This window comes from Nothobranchius furzeri, chromosome 4, assembly GCF_043380555.1.
Source record: "Nothobranchius furzeri strain GRZ-AD chromosome 4, NfurGRZ-RIMD1, whole genome shotgun sequence".
Taxonomy (NCBI): domain Eukaryota; kingdom Metazoa; phylum Chordata; class Actinopteri; order Cyprinodontiformes; family Nothobranchiidae; genus Nothobranchius; species Nothobranchius furzeri.
The window spans coordinates 62,068,642-62,085,194 of record NC_091744.1 but is presented as its reverse complement, the minus strand read 5'-3'; the positions used below and the strand labels follow the sequence as shown (position 1 = coordinate 62,085,194).

The following is a 16,553-nucleotide window of genomic DNA, read 5'->3' as shown; positions in this document are numbered from 1 at the left end:
TCCCAAACTGTAGGGGGCAGCATGGAGCTCTATGGCATGCATCCAACACTACACCATAGTAGAAGTAAAAATTAGTGTTGTTTACAACATGGCATTCCAGCATTTTTAACAGCGTCCTCATCTTTTCCGACAGTGCGAGCTATTTCTCTACAAGAATTATTAACAACATGTTGATCACGGTGATCTTTGAGAGCTGAATCATACAAATGTCTGTATTTACGAACCTCTGCCATACTAGTTCTTGCCAGTCCGCCATGGTTTTTCGCGTCCGACCGTCCACGTGGTTAGAAAATTTCCTAGGTGCGCGGTGCAGAAATTTTGGGCCATGCGGAGCCGTGCGGTGGAGGGGCGTGGTTGTTAAAATGATGCAATTTCGCCACGCGGAGCCGTGCGGACCTCGCGGACACGTCATGCATTAACCAACCTTAAGTCCCTCCCCTGCCCTGTAGAGCTCAACCAGTATTTCTGCAAGCCAAATGCTTTGACCAATAGCACTGCATTACCACCAGGGGTAGCTGTCAATCATCGAGAACGAGCATCTCTGCGTGCACAGAGGTGTCACGCGCCTCACTCAGCTTAGAGGACTGAAGAAACAATGGAGCTACAAAACCCCAAATTACAGATTCCTCGACTGCCTTCCACGTCTCAAAAAACATTTAAAAAGTTTAAAAGCCCTTCTTCAAAAGTGGCTGTAAGATATTTGAGACAGTCAAGTCGAATTTACATTGGAGATTCTTTTACATGATGGAGAGAGTTTCGTGATCTATGCTGTAGCATCATGAAGGGACTGTTTTCCACCTAAAGGTCATTCTCCCCCTCTCTCCTCATGAAGAACTAATCTCCTTGAGATATTGCCCAAGGCCTTTGATGCCTCTGCATCTAAGCTGTTTTAACTAGCTATTTGCCTCCCCCTACAGCTCAAGAGAAGATCAGAAGAACTCTATTAAATAATAATCAAATAACTTTGTTAGTCCAAATCATCATGTGAAGTTCAAAGTTCAATCAATCCGTGAAATGAGAATATTAATTACTTGATATTATAATCCTATGATAGTATTTTAATAAGTAATATAACTTTAAACAACACACTAGACTGATCACACGTAATGTTAATATCACATGACACATTCCTTTGTCTCTCCAATCAGAGCTTTCCTTTCTGACGCGGGACGTGATCTGTGCAGTGTTTATTTTTGTTGTCACATTCTGATTCGACAGTGAATCAAAACATCTGAATTATAAAACTAACTCCCACGTAACCCTTAACTCAGTTCAACGTTCTAGAGTTTCGAGCCGGCCACTCATAACTTTTTAACCACAAAGAACCTTGACAAGCTGGATTATAAAACCTGTTTTAATCCACACCTGACACAACGCTCCTTCAGAGTAAAAGCTGAACTCACTGACCCTTCAGGGTCCCGCTGACGCTGTCAAACAACTGTCGTTTACCTGGAGGCAATCCCAAGACTAGTCAGTCGTACCGTATGCTGTTTCTCCAGCTCTGGTACCAATGAGAGGTCCGAGGACCTGGCATTCTGGATCTACAATGGAGGTCTCCGCAAGGGAATGTAGAATGGCAAGATAGCGTCTGAATGTGGTTTTGAAACTCTCACTGTAGTTTAGAGCAAAAACATTTGCTCCCACACAGAACTAATGCTTCTCTGGAAACGAGAGATCTGATAACAACATTCCACATTACACCCTCCATTTGCCTCATTCACCTCTAGATCCATTCATCACACCGAGTGTTTAGTTAGAGTTAGCCTTAGTTTAAATTGTTTAGAAATAAATCTTCTTAAACTTCAAAACTTGTCTCTCTCTCTCTCTCTCTTTTGACTCTGGGTTAATACGAAGTGTTACCTAATCCCTGCAATAAAAAGTTCCGATCTTCTGTTTGAAGTGATATTCAAAGATACATCAAATTGATTTCATATTTTCTATGGAATCTCACCTTTGGTGGTTTCCCACGTAAGATGTAACTATTGAACCACAACAACGCGGCCTGAAAACAGATGAAGAGTTGGCAATGTTTCTTTAGGACAGGTAAATAATATGTTTTTTTTTTCAGATAAATTTACTTAAAATCTTTCTTTCACTGAAAGAAGTAATAGAGCAAACAATCTTTGTATGCTTCTTGTACTATTGGCTAATGTAGTATTAGCTTGAATGCTAAGTCAACATGAATCGATAGTCATTGAACTATTTATGCTATATTTGGAAGAAGTTTGAGTAACGAAAGGGGATTTTAGCTTTATTTGTATGGGAGCTAATGATTAGTGTGGTGTTTAACTATACGCCATATCAGTGTATTGTTTTAAGCTCTTGTATATAGCTTCAGCGTTAGCGAGGTTCAGTTAGCGTCTCGAACGCTGTATTCCTTCCTGTTTTAGATGTTTACACTTTTCTGAGCTGCGTGTTTGATTAAAATGAGTAATCTGCAGCCAGGGGTGGACTGACCTTCTGGAGCACCGGGATTCGTCCCGGTGGGCCGACAGTGTGGGCAGGGCCGTTGGGCTGGTCTGACATTTATTAATTATTTCATTCGTTCATTCATCCACTCGTTGCGTTTGTCTTTCTCTCTTGCCCTCAGATTTCTTACTAATTGGGCCGGCCAATAGGTTGCTGAGGCTAGCAGTGTGTTGCCCACATCAAGATGTATTATAGGTCTGTTTCTCATTGTCATGGGCAGACTGGTTCATGGCACTGCGACAGGGCTGTCAATCACAGGCAGCGCAGCACAAACCAGGGTGGGCGGGACCTCATCGCTAGTCGGCGGGAGTGGTGGACAGTGCTGCGGTCGGACAGTTGATGTGGAAAATGGAGAAGCCGAGGAAACGTTTGGGTGGCGCAGAAAAGTTGCGGCAAAAAAGATTGAAGTCTCTAGAGGTGGGAGCTGCTAAGTGTTCTAAGTTGACAGACCTATTTGGTCCTGGGCCGGGCCTGGCCTTAGTCACCACCCCAGCAGGTGCTGCTGGTGCGCCAGGAGAAGGGCCGACACTACAGTAAATAGCATTAGCACTGGGCTGGCTAGGTTACATTTTAAAACTTAATGTGTGTGTTCAATAAGAAGTAGAAAACATTTCATATCTACAGCTGTCATGTAAAATGAGCTAAAAAGGCTGTGAGTGTTGATATTTGGGTTGATTTAGTTTTAGGTTGGTTTCTTGTGACATCACAACATTCTAAAGAGCCCATAGTTGAACAGTGAGTGACCCCCTTTCCATCGGACTGGACCAGCAGCGTGTTGGGCAGCACATTTTCGCATATTCTGCTGCTTGTCCCTTCCTATCGGCCGCTTATGAGAGGCGCATCGGCCGCAAATGCAGCGCGACAGCGCCCATGGTAGATCAGAAAATATAATTTTAATGCTCTGCACAGATTATTATCAAAACTTATTATTTTACTTAACGCATGGCGATCAGACACATGTATTCACTGCTGTATGAAGCGGATTTGTGGTAACAGCCCCCTGCTCTCCGCTCTGCTCCGTTTCTTTCACAGCTCCTCCGTGGACATGGTGGAGCGATTTAATGTTCAAACTCCGTGGATTATCATCAGAACTCATTCTAGGCAATGCAGGACGCTCCACCTGACTCATTATTTGTTGCCTCATGGAAGAGAAGTGTGTCGAACTGTCCCGCAGCCCGTCTCTCTCCCTTCTGCCACAGTTTCTCCTTCTCCTGCCTCCCGAGGCTGGAGGAGGAGAAACATGAGAGAGGGGGGGGCACGACCGTGATGTTTTTAATGCAGTTGTCCTGTTCCCAACACGTCTGATAATCACAGGCTAACATGAAGCAGAAAAAGTAAAATAATAATAATAATAATAATGTTTTTATTTAACTCCCCATCCATTTAGAAAGCTGCAGATATTTCCATCCATTTCATCTCCATTCTCAATATTTTCCCTCCGGCTCCGGTGGAAAGCAGGGTTGACAGAGGGCAACTCTAATTAATTTTCCCTTAAAGATGTACAAGTGGAGACAGTATTCAAAAGAACATGTGTGATGTTGACCAGTAGAAAGGACTTTCAGCAACATAGGAATGAATAATATGGCAGGTTTGTGAATCCAATCACCGTAAAATAATCTTCAGGGAAAACATTTGGACAGTTTCTTTTTGGAAATTTCTTCCAAAAACATTTTTTTCTCCCATTGAGTTGTACTGCCTGGAACTTGGCCTCTAACTGCAATAGTATTATAGAATGTGAAACCCACCTATTGATTTACTGAACAACATGTCAGCTGTCTGTTGTCATAGCAACAGTAAACATTTTCTCGACCAATGAGCTGTAAATAGAGATACAGACTAACTGTATTGTAAATACAGATGAGATACTTAGCATTTTAGCACAAAATATAAGTACGCAGGTAGGGAATAATTAGTTTAATAGCCAATATTTGGTATGAAATTGATTGTTTCATTTCATTTATTGTTTACTGAGGGGAGAACTATTTTGTTGGTATTTATAACTTTAATTTCTGTGTAAATGTGTTACTTTGAACTACAGTTTGAATGAATGCATATAGTGCGGTCTTGAATATGTTCAAGTACTGTCACATTTGTGCTGTGTATCAATTTAAAGTTCAAGAAGTGATTTGACTCCGATTCCTAGGAATACGAATCAATTATCATAATCTGATTCGGTCTGATTCAATCTGTTCTAATTTTAAAATCGATATGGGTCAATGCTTTTTTTAAAATGGGTGTCAATTTTAGTCCATGACTTAATTTACATTCTTTATTTGTTAACTATCACAGAATATGACTATCCTTTGTAGTATACAGAGAGGAGACGCTGAAAAATTTGCCAACTTCTATGTAGTGTCCGCGGCTAATGTAGTGGGCCGGTCTGAAGAGAAAATTCCAGGGCCGAATTTTGGTCCCAGTCCACCCCTGTCTGCAGCTCATGTAGTACTTGTTGAAGTCTGAGATCGTGATTCAGCAGTTAGAATTAGGTGTGATTGATCAGGAATGTATCCAAAACCTTCCATTTCCATTAGCACTGAAAGTCCTATTGTGTTAGCCTGGGTGGGCCACGGCCCACGTGTACAGATTACTGTCTAGTTTAGTGGTTTTACCTACATGAATACTCCAGATTAGAATTAAAGGAATGATTATCAGCTCATGCAGAAATCTGTGAAGGTTGGGGAGAAACATTAGCTGCTGGAAAAAGACGTATCTGACCACAAACCTATCCAAAACATGGTCACACTGGCTCTCAGTTAGCCTGATATCACACTATTTAGCTTGTTGCAGTCGTAGCAATAATCGAGTGCCAAATTCAATTATTTTATTAGGTTTCCATGTTTTGAAAAAGCAACTCATATTAAAACGAGTGATTAGCAGCTCATGTTGAACTCTGTTGGCTGAGGAGATTATCAATTACAATCAGGTTTGTCTTAGCAGGAAAATCTAAAAATAAAATGTGATTTGCATGCTCTTCATGCTACAGTCAGTTATTTAGTAGTTTCTCCGACCTTCATTTCATTATATCTTACAATAACATAGATGTGTAAACTAAGAGATGGCAATATAACATAATAGCGTGTGTTTCTTTCACTTGTTTAGCCTGTGATCACTACTTTTCATTTTAATATGGGCTTTGTTTTACAGTCATCAGTCCAAATATCTACACCACTGAAATGCCAACTGTTTATTGCTCCAATGCTAGTGCCAGCTCTGTCTAGCACTCATGGAGAATCATCTGAAAGTTAAATAGCTGCCTAAAAACCTCAACCAAGAATATTATAATTTTGCCTCGGTTGGTTTTAAGTTAGTGGTGGATTTTTTTGAAGAATTTCTGGAAATGGGATAGCGAATGACTATAAAAAAATTCATAGAAATAAATAAATAAGTAAAACTATATTTTATGTAGCGCCTCTCAAGATACAACTCTTGAGACGCTTCACAACAACAAAAAATTAAAAATATAAAATATATATTTTTTTTCATTCTTTTAAACAAAGTTTATGAGAAAAATAGCACAATTGTGTTTTTAAAATGTAAAGAAAAAGAGACAGGAAATTATTTGTAAAGAAGGAATTCAGTGGATACAGAGAAATGCGTAATAAGTAGAGAGAGCAGAATAAGGAGGGTGATGATGATGATGGTCAATAGACGAGGTCTATTACCTTCAAAATGACAAAATATGCATTGATTCTAATCATATTCTTGTGCTTGTATTTTATTTTCATAGGGATGATAATTTGGAGGAGGTGATGGAACAAGGTGAAACTAAAAATGAAGGATCTTCACAAATGTAAGTACAAGGCTGTATCTGTATATGGCTGTCACATTTGTCAGGAAAAGTAAACAATAATTACTTTTTTAGGTTATCTTGTGTGGGAATTGAAGAGAACATTGACAAGGAAGAGTACAACAATTTCAAAACTCTGTGTAAGTATACGGATGTTTATAAAATATGTCTAATTTTCCATGTTGTACAAGCTTTTCCCAGAACCAACAGTTTCTTCATAACCATTACTAATTTGCATAGGAAAGCAGGTCGTGAGACGGCGTGGTATATGTGACAAGCTGCCTATATTCAACAATAACAAAATAAATGTGGTTTTGAATTCAGAACTCTATTTAAAAGATGCATGAACACATTTACGTGTGCGGAAAGCAAAACTTCCTCAAAAACCAAGAATAAGTCCTGTTGTTTTCATTTGAACCAGCGATTATCATTACATCTTTGTTTTTCTTGATGTTGGGCCTTACTTTATTAGTTGTATGCTTTGTAAAGAAATTCATCCAACTGTGATTTAAAAAGATGTCTCGAGTATGCTAAAGAAAAAGGTCTGGTAGTGATTAGGGGGTTGGTAGTAGATTCTTTGAGACTCCAAGGGTTCAGGGGTTCTCATGGATTGGGTAGGCAGTTAAGCAGGTTTTTGCAGGGAGGCCAAAACAAATGGAGTTGCTAGCTGCAGAAAAGCTGCAAACTAGCTCACTTTTCCTGGCAGTGGTCATAATGGTCAAAAGGGCTTTCGTTCACTCTGCTCCTTCTGTATGGAACAGGCTGCAGGAAAACTGGAAATTGACAGAGTTTATGTCCTCGAATACATTTAAAACCAGACTGAGAGCCCTTGAGATGGATTCCCTGTGTTGTAACTGACTTCTGTAATTTTGTGCATAACATGTCTGTGCAGCTGAAAAATGTGTAACTGTAACTTTGCTGCCTCTTGGCCAGGACTTCCTTGAAAATGAGGATTTTAATCTCAATGGTACCTTCCTGGTTAAATAAATAAATTTACTGTATCTTGTCATAGATCTGTACCATTCACAGTCATGCTTAAAGTGTATATGTTCCATTTGTGTATTACATCATACATTTTGATGTAGGAGGCCATGCATAATGCACTCCACCCCTTCTCAGCTTTGAATCCAGCTCAGCTCTGACGTTAGAGCTTTTCCCCTCCACTGGCTCACTTCCTCAGCAAAACAAAATACTGAAAAGGGAGGGAGGAGGCAATTAATAGACTAAAGTGAGCACTGGAGGGAAGCTATGCAAGGGAGAGAGAAAAGATTTGACTCCAATGAAGCTAACAGAAATCAGGAGCAGCGGTTCAATCCAGTTCATCCCCATGGCGACCTACAGATAACATATGGAAGTCTCCATGGTAATAGATGTGTTTTTGTTCACATGTTAGCCCAGTATGGAAATATTTCTTTTCCCCTCAGTGAGGATCTTATCAGAGGCACCTTTATGGAGCTACATCGCTACATCGCAGGAGATCTGCTGATTCCAACCTCAGACTCACGAGTCACAGAGCACCTGAATATTTAGCCTGAAAACTCCAGAAGAGAAAAAAAAACAGAAACCACACGCACAAGGGTTTGTGTGGCTTATTTAGACCTTGAGTTGGTTAGTTAAAAAATCCATGTTTGCATTTTTGTAAAGGAAATCAGGGGAATTGGGTCACTGAAACAGAAAGGCACTGCAGAGTGTGCAGAAAATGTGGCCTCATTAAAATGAGCAGGCACCAAAATTAAAAATAAACCCCTGTGTGTGTGTGTGTGTGTGTGTGTGTGTGTGTGTGTGTGTGTGTGTGTGTGTGTGTGTGTGTGTGTGTGTGTGTGTGTGTGTGTGTGTGTGTGTGTGTGTGTGTGTGTGTGTGTGTGTGTGTGTGTGGTGGCACAGTGTGTCCACGTGCTTGCTGATAGAGATACAATAAAGGTGGGGGAATAAAGCGTGACGACAAGTGATGCAACAATAATCCGCTTCATCACGAATCATCAAATCCCACCTGAAAGCAATCTGTGTAGAAGGTTTTACATCAGCAAAATTAGAGAGATGGGAGGGGCTGTGACTCCAGGTGAGGCTTTCAAAATGAAAAAAGCATAAAAACTCAGTGTGAGAAGGATGGGGGTAATAATAAGTCTGCAGCTATTTCTGAGAGAAGGGGTAAATCTACAGAAAAAAGAAAATAAAGAGGTACATGACTCGTAAGTGCGCAGAGATTTAGGAATTTTCTTTTTTTTCATTTAATAAGAATAAAACAATGCATTTGTTTTGTTGGGTATTTGCAGAGTGCTTTTTATCTCAGTTAAGCTTTTAAATCTAAAGGAAGAAAAAACGTTGATCAGGCCAAAAAGAAGGAGAAAGAGAAAGATTTGGATGACCTTGGGGTAAAAAATCTTTTTTTGTTGTTTCTCTCAGAACATTTCTAACATCCAAAAGCTGTCTTAGCCAAGCAACTTTGCTGTTTATTAGCTCCAGAGAGCCGGGAGGAATCCTGTTTGGGTATGCCGCTGGGAAGTTTCACTGCTGTTGTGGATTTCACAGCATGAGGGCTCCACAAAAGCTGAGGGGGAGAAAGAAGAGGAGGAGCGGACACCAGAGGAACACTGAGTGGGCTGATGGTAGTGTCAGGTGCACAGGCTTGTGTGTGAGTGCGTGGGAACGCAGAGAGAGTGATGCATGGAAGAAGTAAAAAAACAGCTTGCAAATGTCAAGGACACATCTGATGATATTTTATTGATTAATGGCAGAGTGCTTTTGTGTGAGACACTGTTTTTTGCTAGTGCATGTGACGCATGCTCCAAATATCATTTTTACAGTTGTTTGCACACAAAACAGCCCCGACTGGATTTTCAAAGCTTGACAAAAATCCCCTTTGAGAGCCAAAGCAACAACTCACGTGTGACCTCATCCAGGGTGGAGTAAATTCTGTTTTATTTTTTTGTCTTGTTTTGTTTTATTATTTAATCTATTTAGATTCCCTGGTGTTAAATTCAGAATGACGGGAGTTAACACAAGTGTTGCTCGACGCTTTTTTACATGTGCTGTAAGCCTGTTCTTGTTATGGGGAATCTGTCAGAACTCACGTTACTGAAAGCAACACTTACCATCGATAGACACTAGGTTTCCAGCTTTAAAAGCATGCGTGGGGTTATGATGAAAGGAAAGAGGTCTCTGGAGTTCAGATAACAGGAAAAAGCTTGTTAGGGAGGAAGAATTTCTCCTGAGATGACGTCCATGAGACGGTGGTCAATACACAGCCTTGAGTGCAGAAAAAGACCAGGACTGACTTTACAGCTGCTTTAATAACACTTTAGAAGTTCTATAGGATAAAATAAAATAAAAATTGCTTAGTTCTGAATACACATTTATATGCCTATGTGATTTCACAGAAAGACTAAATGTGTCCTGGTTAGAAAAATGTCTCATAAACCACTGGACGGATTTCTGTGAAACTTTGAGAAGTGGGTGATTACACGTACATCTACTGATTAACGTTTAGAGACAAACCAGTTTAAGATTTTACTTTATTCCTGAAAGAAGTTCCTTTTGCACGTAAGCTAAAACGAAAAGTCACACGGTTAAAAGTCTTCTACTGTGAGCCACAGAAGACTCTGCTGGTGGCATGTTGGATTTTTGGTTTCTACAGTTGAATGTCGAAGATGTGAAAAGTTAAACGGACTCTTAACTTTCAGCTGTGTGTGGTCTTAGCACTTTGAGGAAAGAGAAATAAGACACAATTTCCTACATTTAGATGTATAATGTGTGGGTCCAACACAAAAGTTCTGTCAGTAACAAGTTTGTTCACAAAACTTCTGACTTTATCAATGTCTCTAAACAAAATAACAACTGTTAATTGAACCTCAAATGGAATATTTGAAATTGTGAAATAAAATACAAAAAAAATGTATTTACTGTGATCCATTTAAACTTTGAATTATTTTTCTACTGTGACGTCTACCTGAGCTCCAAAGATGGATTTTCTCACCTGTTTTACTAAAAGGTAGCTGTTCTCAATAGGGGAGTTTTCCTGCTATTTCTGTAAGTCTCATCAAATTTAACTAACGCAATCCCACACTGAACTGTACGTTTTATTGCATGACTGGCGAATTTTGATGTTAATTTGAAGGGGTCAAATTATGCAAAGCTCTCTTTTTGCATCCTTTTGTGCTGCCATGTGAGTCTCTGCAGTCTGTAACTGCTCAAAATGTGAATATAAACCATCCATCTGTTCTCTCTCTGCATTCGTTTTTAGGAGTTATGTGTCTAAAATGAGACATTTTGAAAAGTCACTTATTGTGACGTTAAATGTTAAATGGCTTGTCACTGATGTAGTTTCTTCTAGAGTGACAGAAGCCCCCAAGGCACTTTACAACACAGTCATTCACCCATGCACACACACTTTCACACCATGGTGGTGATGAGCAACATACCTTTGACTGGCACCATGAACTGAACTGTTGGAGTGTTTACTTAGAAGTGTCTGTACGACGCTTGTCGTGATTTGGCGCTATCTAAACAAACTGAATTGAATTGAATTGTAGCCACAGATGCCCTGGGGCACAATAACAGAGGCAAGGCCACTGAGAACTGGCGCCACCAGTCCCTCCGACCACCACCAGAAGGTAAGGTGTGTTAAGTGTCTTGCCCAAGGGCGCAACAGCAACATTCTTTGCTAGGGGCTGGGATCGATCCTACAACCTTTTGATTATTGGACAGTCTGGTCTACATACTGCTGCCAATGACAGTGCATTTCACAATAAGGGAATCTAGCACACAACCATCTGTTGAGTACTCACCCACCAGAGTTGTGGAGGATCTGGCTTTTTACCGAAGCTGAGCAGAGCTATGGCCATGCAACAGCGAAGGCAAGCTACACATGAAGTGTTGGGTTATCGGCTGCAAAGAACAAGACAAATCCCTACACCTTCTCCCTGTCAAAGGAAACTGAGAACCTCGGACAACAACAGGATTGGCTAGCAAACTTCTTCTGTAAGTATTTTCAAATAACGATGTTGTGTTTGTATCACAGTTACACACGAACTAGCTTGGCTCAGACGTTAACGCACCACATTTCTGCCTCCTGACAGAAGTTAAGATTTATGTGCATCTAAATTAGTGTAGCGCCTCTATATTCTCCCATTTTCACAAGCGGTGAACAACCAGCCAATCAGAGGTGGATGGGCGTGGCCATCAACAGCTTGTTTTCCTTAAAGTGGCAGAGCCCTGAAATGGCTCATTCAGGAAGGCACTCAAATATCAAGACCACAGGATCATGTTTTGTGTAATCTGTAGAACTATCATACGGTAACTCGGAAATAAAACTAAACATATACCCATTAGGCTTAAATGAAAAACCTGAGGCAGAACTGTGAACAGGATTAGTGTAAAGTGCTTTAAAAAATAAAAACATGCAAATATCTCCCTGTGAAAAAACATTGAAAAAAGTAAAGAAAACAGCTGCTCTGATTCAATATTGAATGTTTCTGTTTTGGAAATAATTGCTACTTTTACTGTATTTCATAATTTCAATCCTCACGAAATTCCACAAATAATGCTTTTTAAAAACTTTTATTTTGACATGCCATCTGTAGGTATCATTATTCACATGTAGAGTTTCTTGTTAATAAATATTAAAGTTCCCTTTCAGGTCACTGTTAGACAGGAAGTTAAACTCAGGCAGGTCAGCTGGTGGGACCAGATCGCTCTTGACCTGTGGTTCTCCCCAACTGACAAACATCCTCCAAACAGTCCCTCCTCTCTCTGCACACCCATTCAAAACATGCAGACATCAAGTGGAGGAAGAAAATAAACAACATTCCACAGATTTTTCCCAGGGCACAGCACTGATTCTGTAAGAAGCACAAAAATAAAGATGCATTGTGCTCATTGGTGGAGTGAAACTGCAGCTGTTCGGCACAATCACAACGAGGAAGAGAAAACGAGCCAGAGCTGAACTAAATTAGCACCAAACACAGCAAGACCTCACAAAAACATGTGCCAGTCATTAGACAGAGCCAGGGCTATGGTTCCAGGTTATTTCCTGTCTCCTGCACATAGCTGCAAGCAATTCATCACCTTGCACTGTCTCTATCAAATGATGCCTCATTTTGACTCTGATTCCCACTCAGATCATCATAAAGCTTGACTTCCTCCATCATACCCTGATTATACCCCACCTCAGATCGCATCACCATCCCTCATCAGCTCAGTCATGGAGCAAACCCAGAGACAAGCATCAAAATGTTACCTTTTCCTCGGATCCTACCACTGCTTCAATACTAACAAACACCACCATGTCCCAGATTAAAACAACATTAGAGAGAAAAGATGTGTACTAACCTGTGGAGTCCAAAGCCTCTTCTATGAGAGGAGGTAAACGCAGTCCATCCATGTCCCCCCACCACCCACCTGGAGCTGCTCAGAGAGACAGAGCAGGCGAGTGGGCGACAAAGGGTCAGAGGCTCTGCACGCCCACCTCCGCTGCGGGGAGACAAACACACAGAAAGTACAGAGCACCGTGTCAAGTACTCACGCTTCTGTCCGTTTTCACACACAAACTCACACACACCCTGAGAGAGAGAGAGAGAGAGAGAAACAAGCCAAGCTGAGAATCTGTGAGGATCCAGAAAGCTGATGCTGGGATTCTTGAGCTCTGGTGCGGGGGAGAGATGCCGGGAGGGAAGAGGGGAGGAGCAGGAAGGAGGAGGGAAGGATGCTGTTCTGCCAGACGGCAAGCTTCATCCCCTCTCAGACCTCCCCCTTTCTACCTTCCTCCCTCCCTCCCTTCCTGCCTGTCTTACTCATTGTTTACTGTTTTTGTTCAGTTTCATCCCTTTTTTCTATTTCTCTTCCTTTCTCTCCCTTCTTCGTTTTGGATATCCACTGCAGGATCAAAAACCACATGAACATCATCTGCTGAATAACCACTTATATAGGCTACATGTTAAAGAGGTCCTTCACTAAGAAACCAGTTTTACTTAATGGATAACGCTTTACAATATGGGTCCCTTTATTAGCATTACTTAGTGTGTTATTAAGCATTAACAAACAAAAGACGCCTTTATTAACATTGTTTAGTGCATTATTAAGCATTAATAAACAAAGTATTCCTTTATTAGTGTTACTTGGTGCACTATTAAGCATTAATAAATAAATGATTCCTTTATTATCAATCCTAATATTATTTATTAAGTGTCCTTAAGTTTAGAACAAAGAACTGGTGTGTGTGTGCTTGGTAATGCATTACTTATTGTTAATATTAAGCAGTTGTTAATACTTCATTTAATAGTTTATGATGATGCACTAAGTAATGTTAATTAAGAGACCCTTATTGTAAAGTGTTACTACTTTTTGTTTATGAAAATAATTGGTCACCCTGAGTTTCACATGCAGGCTGAAAGTGAAATTTGTGACCGACATGTATCTCTGTATTAGCTTCTGATAGTAAAAACTCAAGGATTTGAAAAGCCTGACAGATCCACGTCATACTGGCACTTAACGCTCATGGACTCACCCATTTTGACTCGTGTTGGGGAGAACGTCTCAACTAGAAGAAGCTAACAATTAGCATTAGCAACTGCACTACACAGCAGAACTCCTCTGAGCTTGTGGTTTTTGTGGAGATAAAACATCAACAGAGCAAATGGAGTCAGTGGTAGAGTTGCAATGCTGTTAGCCATTCAGAGACAAGATATTCAAATATGAGAAAACAAGAGTCCAAATTCTGTCGTCTGAAGCATCTTTCTCCTCTGGCTGAATTCTCCATGCTGAAACAGACAAACTGGAGCTTTAATTTTTTCCAGAGTACGACTTACACAGCATTCATTCTTACTAGAGGCCGCTGCAAATGTATTAAAAATATGAGTGAAGGAACTCTTTGATGCTCTTTAACCCTTATGTTTTGGCTGCATTTTTGTTCATTTGGGCAGTTTTCCCCTTTTCATTTGAACGCAAAACCTCTTTCTTGACTAATTTAGAATTTTCATTTGGAATTTTGAGAATAGACCAAGGGATCCCTATGAAAATAAAACACTGCCCTCTTGTGACCTTAGAGAACAGAACGTCTGCTCGTAAAAGTGACCATAAACAATGTACACATTCATATTTTATCTTTGCTTTTTTTCTTAGATCTGTTAAACAACTTCAGTACTGCTCTAATATATAAAAACGTAGTCATTTTGAGCCTTTTAACACTTCAAATTCCAGTTTTATTAATGTCATTAGTGCAATTTATAAAAACACAAAAATTAGTTGTTGTTGTTTTTAACTACTTTTTCTATCTGGGGCATTTATTACAAATCAGTCTTGGTCATGTTATGAAATATCTGATAATTTTTTTCTTTTTTGCATCAATAGTTTTTGCGTAGCAACAGATTTACAGTTTACCATCCCCTTATGACTATCGAGGACAAAAACGTCCCATTGACTTCCTTGCTAATCACAGTTTTTGATCCTGTGACATCTGCAAAAGATAATCATGCATTCGGTTATGTTAGGGTTCAATTTAGAAGGAAAGTCAAATTCGTGATTGTTACTGTTGACCACCAAAATCAGCCATGTCTCCATTACTGGCTGAGGCGAGAAACTCTACACATTTGTTTGGATCTTTTGTTGTTTATATTGAAGTCAAAAGGTCAGCTTGACTTCAGACAAGTTAATAAAACAAAGTTTCACTCTCTTACTGGCTTTTAAAGTGTAGAAAACCAAATAATTTATGCATCAGGCTGGAGGCAAATAGATTTATGGGAAAATAACTCCTTTTTTTTTTTTTTTTTACAAATTACAGCCATGACATTGAGTAATCAAACTGGATTTTTAAGGCTTAAAACTCTAAAAATGAGCTTTTATAGATTTGAGTAGGGCTGAAGTTGTTTAACAGATTTATGAAAAATATGATGAATGTATACATTATTACAGCCACTTTTTGGAGCGGACGTTTTTGTCCTCTAAGGTCACAAGAGGGCATTAAAGTGACGTCTGAGAGCGACACATTCGGAACTGTGTAAAGGTAAATGCTCCCACATAGTTTATTTGTTTATTTATTTATTTGTTTGTTTGTTTGTTTGTTTGTTTGTTTGTTTTGGCTTTGCTTAGATGTTTTTGACTTACAACTCTCCCATGTTGACCATTTTTGCTGCATTTCTTTCTTGTTGAACCATGACATTTGGCCTTAACCGAAGCTATGTGTGGCCTGCAGCCATTCACATATTGCTCTGTGTTGGGATTTTCTTGTATTTCTTTAGAATGAGGCATGGCATGAAGTGCTACTTTTTGGGATACTTTAGCCAGCATCATTTTGTCGGCCAAGTTCTGTTGAAGTGATTTTTTTCATTCTACACCGAAGTGTTGACCAAGGTCCGTTCTACACTGGGGCAAGGATGAGCATTGCCCCTTCAAATAGATGTGCGACACAATCATGGTATTAACACTTACACTTGATTAACTGGAAGTTGAATCATTTCTCATCTAAGATTACACATCAGCTCAAATCGGCTGAAATCACAGTTCTATGATAAAACCCAAATGTCCAGTTATCCAGTTTATGAAAACCCAAAATTCTAAATCTAACACAATTAGAATATTGTAAAATGTTCCATGTTCAAGGAAAGTGTCACACTCTGAGCCTAAATAGTTAAATTACTGAAATACAGGAGCTTTTGCACCTTTTTCTATTTTTTTTTTTTATGTTTCACCTGTGCAGGGTAAAAAAGGGATTAGTATGGGGACTGGGGTTTTTTATACTTGTTACCCAGTGCATATGAGAGAATGTATCAGTACTTACACTGTAAAACCTGATCAGTTTATATAACTCAAAATCTTTGGTGAAACTGATTACATAAAAAAATGGAGTTAATGAAACTCAAAAATAGCTGATTAAACACACTTTGTTTAGGTACTTTAGATTCATATTTTTCAGTAAAGTGAACATCTTTTTAAATTAAGTACATTTTTGGAGTAACCTCTACTTCACATTCTCAGTTTATTGTACTAATCTCAATTAAGCATAAAATACTTGAAATGTTTTACTACCCTACACTGCTAACCCAGATAAGTTGAATTTACTTAAAAATATGCAACACTGCAGGCAGGTGAAGGGTGAAGGCTGAAGCTAACTCCAACACTGCATGCCTCACACACCCATAGCTGCTGACAGCCTATGAGAGCGGAACACACAAAGCCAAGTCCAGAGTATTTGGTGTGAACCACCAAATCATTAATAACAGTGATGTGACATTCACGAATTAATCTAATCTTTTGAACAAGTTTCAAAGTGAACAATGAGAGCTGAGTCGCTCTAGAGGGCCATTCA

General features: G+C 39.6%; 1 protein-coding gene across 1 annotated transcript in view; it reads right to left on the bottom strand.

Annotated features, from left to right (window-relative positions):
• ccdc136b (coiled-coil domain containing 136b) overlaps positions 1–12,977 on the bottom strand; it is a 53,412-nt gene extending 40,435 nt beyond the window's left edge. Inside the window, exons 1-2 of the mRNA XM_015964153.3 lie at positions 12,777–12,977; positions 12,584–12,658 (exon numbers count right to left, since the gene is read on the bottom strand). Of these exons, the coding sequence (XP_015819639.3) occupies positions 12,584–12,635 (52 nt within the window). The 5' untranslated portion in view covers positions 12,636–12,658; positions 12,777–12,977. The remainder of the gene's footprint in view (positions 1–12,583; positions 12,659–12,776) is intronic.
• Between the last annotated feature and the right edge of the window lie 3,576 nt (positions 12,978–16,553).